Raw genomic sequence first — 12,500 nt, 5'->3', positions numbered from 1 at the left:
CCCAACTGTAGAGGGGGTCTTATATTCTAAATATTGTCTGTAATATTCTAGCCGGTGCTGAAAGATTAGACTGGTTATCCTGTTAAAGATGGTAAAATGCCATTCTTGTGTTTAAGCTCTTTGCATAGGAGGTCAAGACGTAATCTGCCCAAAGTTACAATAATTAATGTTAAGCTCTTTTAGCAATACCTTTGTAAAATAACTGGCCTGATAATATAATAATATGCTTAAGCTTAATGCTGGCTGTTTGTGGCACTGCGACTAGACAAGGCAAGGGCTTGATCTGTTTGAGTGTGTGAATTTGCATGTGTGTGTGTGTGTGTGTGTGTGTGTGTGTGTGTTTGATCCTCAATGCAGTTCACGTGGAAGAGCTTAAACCTTGAGTCAAACCGCTGGGAAAGAATAGCAGTGACATGAAAGGCTGACAGAGATGAGGGTAACACTGTTCAAAAACATCAACGCACACACCGAGGTACACACACATACATACATAGACAGACACACACACACAATTAGATAATATATTAGTTGAATTTTGAATATATCTGTGAATATATGTGCGTGAGTATATCAGTAGTGCAGTATAAACATAAGCATCACAGTCAGAAGATGTCCTGTTCTGAAAGTCATCCTCGGTGTTTGGAGGTCCAGACTGTGGTTCTGCCCCTGAACCGTCCACTCCCCCATCCCCACCACTGAGCAACCCCTCCGTTACCGCGGCGACACAAAGGCAGATTAAATGGCTGTGTGCCATAAGAACCCCCTCTGTCAATCTTATCACACTTGAGTGCAATTTTTTTTAAACATATGTTAATCTGGGAGGACAAAAAAAAGGAAGAATTCAGTGATCGCGTTGGTTTCTGTCCTGCTTCTTATCTCTTATCAAACCGCATTGTGAGAGTGGGGACGGCCGAGAGCCATTATTGGGATAATTGTATCCATTGTCGCCGGTTGTGCAGCTTTTTGAAATGGGAGGTGTGCGTAAATAGGTGTAAAAGAATGTGGGGGGGTCATCGATGAGTATTCCTCACACACAAACGCACACACAGACAGACACACACAGACATTATTTAAGCTGAAATGGCAATGACACGAGTCTGATTTTGTGTTTTGCTCACGTACAATACCCTTTGGAAAGCCAACAATGTGACTGTCAATAGCACTACTAGCTATGGAAGAGGCCCTATGATAACTATATCAGCTGAACTGAAGAACGGTATGGAAATAGGATAGATCCCACTTGAACGGTTTAAACAACATTATTATCTAAAAGGTAAAGGACAAAAAAAAGGGTTCACAACTGAAAATCCTTATCATGGATACGCCTGCATCCACTCATTGTTAAATAACAACAACAATTTTGGAAACCAATATATATATTTTTCTTTAATAAGTGACAACATACTTCCTCATATTTTAATGATTTGATTTCTTTCTCTTCATGTAATGAAGGACCTCTGAGACATCGTACACCAACAACAACACTTGTTTGGATGAACAAATGTCAGAAAACTCAAAACCATAAGAGATCATTTGATTAATATCACATCGACATCCTCCCAGTCCCATCCACACAGAGCCTCCTCGGCCCATCAGCGGTCCTGACTGCAACGGGAAGACAAATTTCTCCCAACGTTGCATCTATGAAGGACAGATCTCCCAGCAGTCCAGGAATAACAAGTTCATTATGAAGGACAGTTCTCCCAGCAGTCCAGGAATAACAAGTTCATTAGCCAGTGGGTGCGCTGGAGGAATTCAAATCACCACCCCCACCCCCACCCCACTGACCAGGGGCCCGCGCTCTGATTGGCTCGCTGCGTCGGAATGGCGAGAGATGCGTTGGAGCTCGGCAGTAATTAGGAGTTGTTAGAAAGTGAATTCTCCAACCGCAGATTAGGAAATTAAACTATTTACTGATTACATATTAATAGAAGACAACAATGACGCCCACCATGCGCTTGGAAGGCAACCAAGGAATAAGACTGTGTACTTAATTACCATAAACAATGGGGGCATAGAAATGGAGTTTTACGCACTCTCCCTCCTGTAATGTGTCTGATATCAGAGGACACTTGACAATTCTTGTTCAATTATCTCTATTATTTAATGTGCTGTGAACTGCCTCAGAGTAAATAAATTAACCACACCAATTACCCTGGCTGTGTCTGGGGAGGGCTTGGGCGTAATAGAAAACGCTGCAGAATGCTTCACTGTGCCCAGGCATCGACCGACGGCGCAGGAGGTAAGGAGGGAGGAATAATGCAAGAGAAACATTATAGAAATAAAGATGAAGGGATAGAGGGAACAACGTGTTCAAAGCGTTACAGGAACGCAGGGAGTATGAAGGGGAAAAGGAGTGCAATTCAGAATGATAAATAATAATAATACAATTAATAGCAAATATAATCAACGAATAATTCAATGGAAAAATAGACTTATAGACTATAGGGCTATGTTTTCTACATTTGTATATTTATGTACACACACTGAATCCACACAGAACACAGAAAAGTCAAATAAACGGCCACCCTAAACCTGACAAACAAGGGTAAATGGTGTAACTATGTCTGTTTGTAAAAACCAAGTAGAAAAGCTGGTTGTCCATGAAAGATAGACGTTTCCTGTTCCCATTCACCCGTCCTTCCCCAGGTAAGGACGGTTACCTGTGTTATTACAGGGAAAGGAGGGGGTATATGATTCTGCTTCAATTAAACTTGGGGGGCTGTCAGAACACCATCTGAATGTGGGCCTGCTCTGCAAAAACTTAAAGAAGACAGTCTACAGTCAATCAGTAAAGACCCAATCAGCCTACAGCCAATCTGGCTACAGCCAATCTGGCTACAGCCAATCAGGTAGCCAATCAGTCTACAGCCAATCAGCCTACAGCCAATCTGACTACAGCCAATCAGGTAACAGCCAATGAGCCTACGGCCAATCAGCCTACGGCCAATCAGCCAACGGCCAATCAGCCTACAGCCAATCAGCCCTTGGTCCGGGGTGTAAGAAAAAAATCGATCATCTGTGACAGTATATGGAAGGGTGACCTCAGTTACAGAGGTGATAAAGGTTACTATAGTGACCACCTGTCAGTGACTCGTCCTGGTCTGATGCCTTCTGAGCATGGCCTTAAGGCACAGTCCATAACTTATTGGCTGGCTCTCTGGGTTTAGAAGTACTGCAGAAGGGGAGATAGCTGGACACCTAAATGGACACTTCTGAAAGCCAGCCATGTTGCCCTTCTTCTGCTCAAACCCATATCGGGTTTACCACACCATTAATTTTGGTTGTATTTATGGACAACTGATATTTTGATGACATGGTCTAAGGATTTCTTATCGTAATGGGATGATTTATATTGAAGTGATCTCATTTCCATTAGTGTAATGTAATGGCCTCTTTGCTTGGGCGCATGACTAATGTTCTTTTCTTGTACCTAAATGCTATGTGTGTAATAGCAGAGGTCCGGCAATTTTTTGTAAAATAACATCTTAAAAATGTATTGACAAACCAAAATGAATAAAAAATGCATCAATACCACTATGCAATGATGTTGACTGAAACATATAATAACACATTTGAATTCATCCTATTCCAATAACAATTCAACACAAATATTATTCATTGAAATTGTCAACGAATAAGGTACCAAATAAGGTAATTGGCCAGAGGAAAAAAAAAAGTGTTTAAACCTGGACAATGTCACTCTTCAACTGATCACTTCTGTTTCAAACAATAAGGAATTGAGGTGATGAGCCTCTCCAGCCACAACCTTCATTAGGGTACGCCCGGCTCCACGAAGGTTTAAAGGGATAATACGGCCTGACACAGGCGTCTTTAAGACACGTGTGAGGGTGATGTCAGACTCACATCGTGGTCCCATTTGACCGTTTTGTGTATCTCACTTGGCTGCGGAAAATCTTGATTTCTGTGCCGATACTTCACACAGAGACTTTGCTGCAGTTGTTACAATGGGATTTATTAAGAGTGTATGTCATTAAACCGTTGTAGCATCAACCAAAAGTATGAGATATTAGTTCCATTCCCATATGACGTGGCAGGTCCCGGTAGCGGATGTTTCTTATTCTGAACAGGAATGATCGCTGAAGTAAAAATACAGTATGTATATTGCCGGTTTAATTTATCATTGTATGCTTGCTTTGTTTCCAGTTGTTGTTTAAAAATGCCCACTGAACATGCCTCTCTAATGCCTTTGTGAGGATTCAAATCAGCAGATATCCTACTGGGGTAGGTGGGGTACACCAGGACCTGTTTTAGAAGCTTGTGGAAGAGACTAACATAGGTCGGTTTGCTATAGGTGTGACCTACCAACATGCTATGTGTTTTGAATGCAGTATCTTAACCAATAGTGCTTCATATACACAAGTAGCAGGACTTGAAAATCAATTTTATCCAGCAGATATTGTCAGATTCTCAATTTAAAAATAAAAAAAACATTGAATGCGCCATGGACAAACATTTTGCTTCCAAAGAGGATAAGGAGTGTGGACAGACCATGACCATCCTGAAGAGGCTGGCTGTTTTATGCTGTCAAAAGACCATAGCACGTGGGCTTTCTTTAACCACATTTCTCCATTTCAGCCAGTGCGGATGATAGGAGGGGTTAGAAAGTATATATATATATATATATATGAGAAAAGAGAGAGGGGGAAGCGGAATCTATCTTTTCGGCTGAAGATGGTTTGGTCGAAAATAACCAGGTTTTCTGCAGACTAGCCACTGCTTTATCTCTATGTGTATGAGAGAGAAAGAGAGCGAGAGAAAACGAGACTGAGAGCAAGAGAGAGAGCGAGAGAGAAAGTGATAGAGAGCAAGAGAGAGGGATAGAGAGAGAGAGAGGGAGTGAGAGAGGGAGAGAGAAAGAGAGAGGCAATAACTGTTCTTAAATTTGACAATAGAGCGTTCTGAGGGGGGAACAGGGCACAGAAACGGGCCAGGAGAGAGGGAGGGCAACAGAAAGGAGGAGCAAGACGATCACAACAAACGAAAGGACGATAGGGTGGATTCCCACGTCCAAATGGGATAGGAAGGGAAAGTAAATCCATGATGACCCTGGTTTTCCTCTCTTAAAAAAAACCTTGCTCTGCTGCTTTTGTGCGGTTCTGAATGCTGTCTAGGTTGTGTTGATATAAATTAGCTACAGGTATTGGGGTGGGCGATACCAGGGTATTCTTATTCACAACACAGCGCTGCCGGACGCGACCTGTGAGGACAACATGAACAGTGAAAGGCTGCTTCTAAAGCTGGTTCTGTATTTAGCAAGAACTTTAGTGAGAGCTCTCAATGCCAAATACTAATTGTGCTGTACATCTATGTGCGACTGGGTCCTCTGTTGGTCTCCTTGCTGTTTTGGTGCTTTTGGCATTTTGCCTATTTTTCATTGTGCATGTCTTTGACTCTACCTTCATTTCTCTCCATTTAACCCCCCAACCCCCAAACCCCCCACCCACACCCAAAACCCTGTCTCTCTCTCTGTTAAACTCATTGCATTTCCTTCTTGTACCGCATATCAATGAAGGCCAGATAGGGGGGGTTACTGGCTGTGTGTGTGTAGTCGTGCATGGCAGTGCAGGCTGTTCAATAGAGTTGAGGCTGACTGGCAACCCTCACAGCACACACTCGCTGGGGCCGAATGATAGACATGCTGGGAGAGAGAGTGAGTGGTTGTCAGACAGGTACTGCGAGTGAGACAGGACTGGAGTGAGACAGGAACTGAGCGTGAGAGAGGAACTAAGTGTGAGACAGCGACTGAGAGCGATACAGGACCTGACACGAGGCTGTCTTTGACGGGGAACTGAGAGTGAGACAGGCACTGAGAGTGATACTTGGACTGAGAGTGAGACAGGAATTGAAAGTAAGACTGGCTGAGTGCGAGACAGGAGCTGAGATTGAGACTGTGCTGACATGAACGGAGCGCGAGACGGGGACTTGGCGTGAGACAGGTACAGAGTGAGACAGACTGGGGCCCCACTATCACACCAAGTTATCGTTTCCCCCATGAAGGGCTCCCTTATCACCCAGGCACAGAGAGGTCTCCCTCCCCTCCCTCCCCAAGACACAGCCCTCCCCTACCGCCCCCGCCCTCCGACCCCCCCTCCTCCATCACACGCCTCCTCCACACCCTCCCCCCCCGCCCCCCGCCCCCCCTCCATCCCTGCCTTTCATATCCACCCAGCGCTACGTCTCGCTACGTTCAACCAGGAGGGAGCAGGGCTTCAAAGATTTCCGCGGTCCTCTAACACATGCACACACACACACACACACGCACACACACACACACACACACACACACACATAAACCACACACACACACACACCCTTACTGTATATGCAGTTCGTTTGCATCCATTTTGAATGCACATACACACAAACTGGAAAGAAATATATCAAAAAAGCACACACGCAAATTCTTGCGCACAAATTCCCTCGCAGACATTCAAAACGGCCATGCACTGGCCGTGTGTGTGTGTGTGTGTGTGCGCGTGCGTGTGTGTGTGTGTGTGCACGTGCGCGTGCGCATGCATGGATGCATCCGTACATGTTTACGTTTGCGTGCGACTGCATCTGTGGGCTGTGTGTGTGTGCGTGCGCGCGTGTGCGCGGCTGCGCGTACGCTCAATTTGCCAAAACAGTTTTTCCAGTGTAATTGGGCTTGGGGTACCTGTGTCCATGAGATAGCGCAGCCTCTTCTCCACGCGCGCAGCCCGCGTGTCGATCTGACGCTGCTCGCTCTCCAGAGCCGACAGCTCCCCAACCACATACTGGCTGGTGTCTCTGAACTCCGACTGACAGAGACAGAGAGACACACACACACACACACACACGGAGTGGGGAGGCAAAAGGGAAAAGAAATAAAAAAACGAGAACGTTTTTTAGAAAGGGGGTTGAAATATAATAAAACCGGATGAAGAAATCTGCAATAGAGAGACTTTAAAATCATTAACAAAGCAGCAACGAGGAACCTTTAATTAACACTGAAAGGAAATCTTTCATAGATGTGGCGGAGAATGTGGAGAAGCTTCAAAGGGAACGTAACAGTTAACTGTTGCTACCCATATTTACTTTTCTTTGCCATCAAAGGAAATGGTTATCGACCGCAATTTTAAACCGTGAAAATAATAATAATTATTATTATTATTATTTATAAATTTTCACTGAAAAGAGAGATACTGCTCTTTTACATTTTTAATACAGATAAATATATTTCACACATTTGATGCAGGTTCCATACGTCCCACAATGTGCTCTCTCCCTGTTTCTGTCTATCTCTCCCCCTTATCTCTCTCCATCGGCCCGTTTAATTGCTCCTTAACCATATGCACTTATAGTCTTCATCTGTGACCCCCGACGACCCCGCGCCGTCACCGGCTGCTTGCTATTCTCCACAGCCTGTGCTCTTACCAGGGTTAAAATGTTGATTCAGAATCACCGACTGAGAATGCATTCACCAAAAAAATATATATCACCACTTTTATTGCTGATGCTCTTCACTTTTCTTAATAGGAAGGAGAACAAACGAGCAGGGAGAGGTGGAGAGAGAAAGTTTTTTTTCATTCCTCCAAGGCCAGCACTTTTCCCAGTACTGTGTGTGTGTGTGTGTGTGTGTGTGAGAGTATGTTTTCATGTATACGCTTATGTGTGCATTCCACTGAGAAAAGAGGGAGACAGTGAGTGTGTAAGTGTGCGTTCTTGCCAGAGAGTGTGTGTGTGTGTGTGTGTGTGTGTGTGTGTGTGTGTGTGTGTATGAGTGTGTATGAGTGTGTGTGTGTGTGTTTGTTCACCCCCTTCATACTTATGCTCTATCACCATTTTCTTCCTTGGCAAATCAATTTTACACATGATCAGCCTACTCCCTGGCCAGGCCGGGCCCAGCTGTAATTAAGAGCGGCAGAATTACCATATATATTATATTAATGCAAACATCATTCAGCAGGTAATTCTTGGCTGATCGGGATAATGGAAAGGTTCAACACCCATTAACCCTGGGGCCCAGACCTTGGCCTGCACGCAACCTCGCACACCCGCACACACACACACACACACATGCACGCATGCACGCACACACCAGGGTAAGTGGAGGTATTTGTTTAGGAAGAGAAAGATCCACCCAGTAGTCTACAGTGTTTCTCTCACACACACACACACACACACACACACACACACACACACACGGACACACAACCACACACACGCTCCCACCATCATTGATATAATTGCATTCTTATGCACACTCTTCACATACTCAATCACACACAGTGAAGTGTGTGCATAAAAGGTAGGGTGCATTATTTGTTCTTTCACACACACACACACACACACACACACACACACACACACACACACACACACACAGAAACACACAATTTGAACTGCAGGTCTGCTGATAGCTCCTACTGTAATTATTAAAATGGTAAATGGTTAGATCACTGCTCCTATCTCTTTGAGGTGAGGAGAAGAGAGAAGAGGAAAGAAGTAGAAGAGGGGAACTAAAGAGATAACACACCACAGAACAGGAGAGAGAGGAGGAAGAGAGATAGAAGTATAAAGGGTGGGGGAGAGTGTGAAGAGAGGCAAAAGGAGGTCAACAAATAAAATGTTTGGAGAACCTTCAGACTAACACAGCAGGAAATACCAATTAGCAAACATGATGGAAAACACTGGACAACCGCACACGCACACGCAATCTCACAGCTATGTGTAGGTTAGATAATCATTGTAAAAATACAATGGGCTGAACAGGAGGGTGATAGGACTGTCAACGTAACCATAGTAATCAAACCGTGGTACCTCTTCCTCAAAGGGCCTGAGAAGGTCCGACTCAGAGAAGAGACTTCCCCGCTCGTCTCCAGGATTCATTAGGTCCTCCGTAACAGACTTCTGCCGCTTCACCTCTGGGGAGATGGAAAGAGAGGGAGGGGAAGAGGGATAGAGAGAAAGAGGGAGAGGGAGAGATAAAGAGAGTGAGAGGGGGGAGAAGATGGAGGGAGGGGGAGAGTCGTGAGGAAAGGTTAGTGGAGAGATCATCAGTACACATTGCTAAGTGTATAATAATGACGTCCCTTCACAATACATGGGAAGGGACGGGAAGTCAATAACTGCCAAACAGCCAGTGTGTTTGTGTAGGTGAGTGGGTGTACGTGCGCAAAGGTGTGCGTGTGTGTGTGTGAGTGTGTGTGTGTGTGTGCCTGAGCACACAAGTATGTCCTTTGCGTGTGGTTTAAATGTCCATGTGTGCAGTATGAACGTATGTCTGTTGAATCATACATGTTGAAGCATGCATGTGCATGCGTGTCTGTAAGTGTGCGTGCACACATCAGTATGATCTCTTAAGTTGGACGTTGCTGGGTATCTGTTCATGCTGTGCTTGTCTATGAACAATGGCATGTGTGTGTATGTGTGTGTCTGTGTGTGTGTGTGTGTGTGTGTGTCTATGACTTTGTACATGAAGTGTTTGAGCAGCTGTACTACGACTCTATAAAGGCAGAAGTTCAGTGTGTGTGTGTGTGTGTGTGTGTGTGCAGCAGTGCTGACCTGGTCTGTTGTCAACATACTGGCTGAAGGACTGCAGCTGTGTCTTCCTGACCGCAGAGTCCTTGTTGAACACCACGGGGCACCGCAGACGCTCTGTCGCCCTGCGCAGCCGCTCCGCCCGCAAGCGCTCCTCTGAGGACTTCTGTCACACACACACACACACACACACACACACACACACACACACACACAAACTTAAAAATCGACCTTTATAAAAACCATAGACAAAAAAAAAAGTAGATGTACAAAATGTATATGGTGAGTCACCCACTCACAAGCAGCCTGGTCTGTAGTCTTCTGAATAGACTACAGTGGAACGACATTCATGTGGCCATTTCTAATGCATTTCTTCTATGAAAACAACATAATAGGGCATCAGCAGCAATGGCGTTCATGGAATGGGCGGTACGGTGCATACAGCCCAGTACACGCCCCTGGGACCCCTGACCACAGCCCAACCCAGGCTGCCACTGAAAAACGTGACGCACAGAAGAGCTTCTGTGAAACTCTACGATATCAGTCTTTGAAATGTCAAGTGCTTTGTTTTAATTGCCAAGTAGACTTACTGATTTTGAAAGTGTTATTTATATTATTTGTGGAGAGTTGGACATGGCCTCTCTCATTTGGTTTCATCGTGAAGATTGTTGTAATCTATAAGATGTGCCCCATACAACTATACCAAAATAGGCACCCTTAACTCGAGTCAGGGGTTATTAAATAATACCATTGCTTTTAAAATTTCTGTCACACCGTAACAAAGAACACTGTAACAAAAAAATAACAACAACAACAACAAAACTATGTGTTTTAGTGTAATATCAAATGGTGATGTACTGATAAAAGCAAATAATGGCAGCACTAGGATGGAATAATGGAATAAAAGGGTTTTAAAAGTAATTCCAGCCAAAGCAACTTTGTTTGCATGTACAGTCTATGTGCAATGTTGATTGTTCAACGTGTAAACAAATAGCCGCCAGGGAAACCTAATTGTGACATGAAGTTAACAGCAGGCCATCTCCCCAATCCTCTCATCAACACAACAGCTACCAAGAGGAATTTGAAATGCTTAGCTTTCGCAAGAAAGTCAAGCATTAAGTACAGAGGCATTGACATAATTTGTCTCTCTCACCCGGACACACACACACACACACACGCACACGCACACATACACGAAATAAAAGATGAGGGAAAAAAAGATTTTGCCTCAAATTATCGACTTTCAAAAACATTGTGTGCAATTAGTCTGCACACATTTGGCCGGTTAGTCCGTCAAACTCCCTCAACCGCTTAGAGCTGGTATCAGACGTTTATTAGTGAGCAGCTACGGGATTTCAGAGCTGTTCTGTGATTACTGTGACTAAAACAGTGTATAACACACACACACACACACACACACACCACCGGCAAACTCAAAGGAGGTTGATAGGTTTGTTTCGCTTGTTTGTGAAAACATCCTTCAAAAGACACACACACACACACACACACACACACACACACACCCTCTCTCTCTCCCTCCCTCGCTCATAAACGAAAGACAGAGGAAAGCAATTAACTTGACTTTCAACAAAACCCAGAGCCAAAAAATATACACAGATTATGCAAAACGCGGAAGCAAGACCTATTGTTTTCAAAGCGAACATGTGTTAAAAAGCTCCACGCTCACTTCTCCCGCTATCAAGAATGTCACGCAGAGCTGCTTTTATTACGAAGCCTCCCAATATGCTAAGCCGAGTGGAAAAGAGAGACTAGGGGCGGTGGAGATTGGCGTTCGCACTACGCTAATAAGATGGCGAAACACGTAATAAAGTCAACACTTAGTGGCAAAACCCACGCGGCTTGAAGAAGACCACTAATAGACATAGACACAGACACACACACACACACACACACACACACACACACACACACACACACGCAACCCACTGTCAAACTACTTTTAAGTTCACAATTTAAATCAAAACTAAATTCAAGTTTAGTTTTAGTTTAATGGGTGTCCACCATTTGATCCTATAAAATACTACCGTTGAGCAATTTCCCGTATTTTTTTTTGACTTTTCATTTTGTGACTATAATATGACCTGGGCAGATCAAGCTTGAGAACAACAGGAGACCAATTGAGCTGGGTCGAGCATGTGCAAAATTCAGGGTGCGTATGTGTGTACTTCCAGAAAAGAGAGGTGTAAACCGGCCTTCATGGCGAAATCATGTAGTATTTTTTTAGTATTAATCATGAGTATTTTCTGGAAAAATGTAACTTTTTAAAATTAAGCATAGACGTAACGATTAGTTTCTATTGGACATAGCATAACATTTAGTTTCTGTTAAAGTGACACAATATGACAGAATGTCCAGCATTGCCTTTACCCTGACCTCAGACGTGTCCCATCAATGCAATGTTAGATGAGGCACTCTTAAGGGCTGATTATGGTCCCACGTTCACGCAATGCAATGACCACGCAGATGCTTCGACGCAGTTGTGAACCTTTATAGTTCTGCGTCGGGTTTTAGTGAGCGGACCAATCACAGCCCTTGTGGCTGCGTCGCCTCAACGGAAGGTTGCAATTTTTTGGAGGCGCACGTCAGGCCCTTGCGGTGGACGCAAAGAGGGTCCGCAAGGACTTAAAGGGGTCCATAAACTCCCTTGCGTTGCGTGAACATGGGCCCATAATCAGCCCTTTAGTACTGTTGATTTAGTAACAGTTCAGCAGCAAAGATTCCCTGAGAGGAAGCCATTACACATCAAATTGTTCACCTGATTAGGGGTGCTTATGTTTTCTGTTTGTTCAAAAAGCAGAATTGTAAACGGTTTTCTGATGTAGACCCATTATGTGATTGATGTATGTACAATCCAGCATCACATACCCACATGTTCTGGTCTTGCACAAAGCTAGCTCATTATTGGTCATCCATCTTTGACACAATATCAGGCTTCATGGGACAGCCAATCTCAC

At 44.2% G+C, this 12,500-nt stretch overlaps 1 protein-coding gene across 2 annotated transcripts in view; it reads right to left on the bottom strand.

The window, feature by feature from the left end:
• The window catches only part of ehbp1 (EH domain binding protein 1), a 118,829-nt gene that overhangs the window by 22,861 nt on the left and 83,468 nt on the right, over positions 1-12,500 (bottom strand). For both annotated transcript variants that reach the window (XM_084470300.1, XM_084470299.1), the window contains 3 exons: positions 9,550-9,691; positions 8,806-8,909; positions 6,680-6,803 (listed from right to left, as the gene is read on the bottom strand). In XM_084470300.1, coding sequence (XP_084326426.1) covers positions 6,680-6,803; positions 8,806-8,909; positions 9,550-9,691 — 370 coding nt within the window. The remainder of the gene's footprint in view (positions 1-6,679; positions 6,804-8,805; positions 8,910-9,549; positions 9,692-12,500) is intronic.

This window comes from Micromesistius poutassou (genome assembly GCF_964030765.1).
Source record: "Micromesistius poutassou genome assembly, chromosome: 7".
Lineage (NCBI taxonomy): Eukaryota > Metazoa > Chordata > Actinopteri > Gadiformes > Gadidae > Micromesistius > Micromesistius poutassou.
The sequence above is the reverse complement of the archived record's forward strand: the minus strand, read 5'-3'. Positions and strand labels throughout refer to the sequence as shown.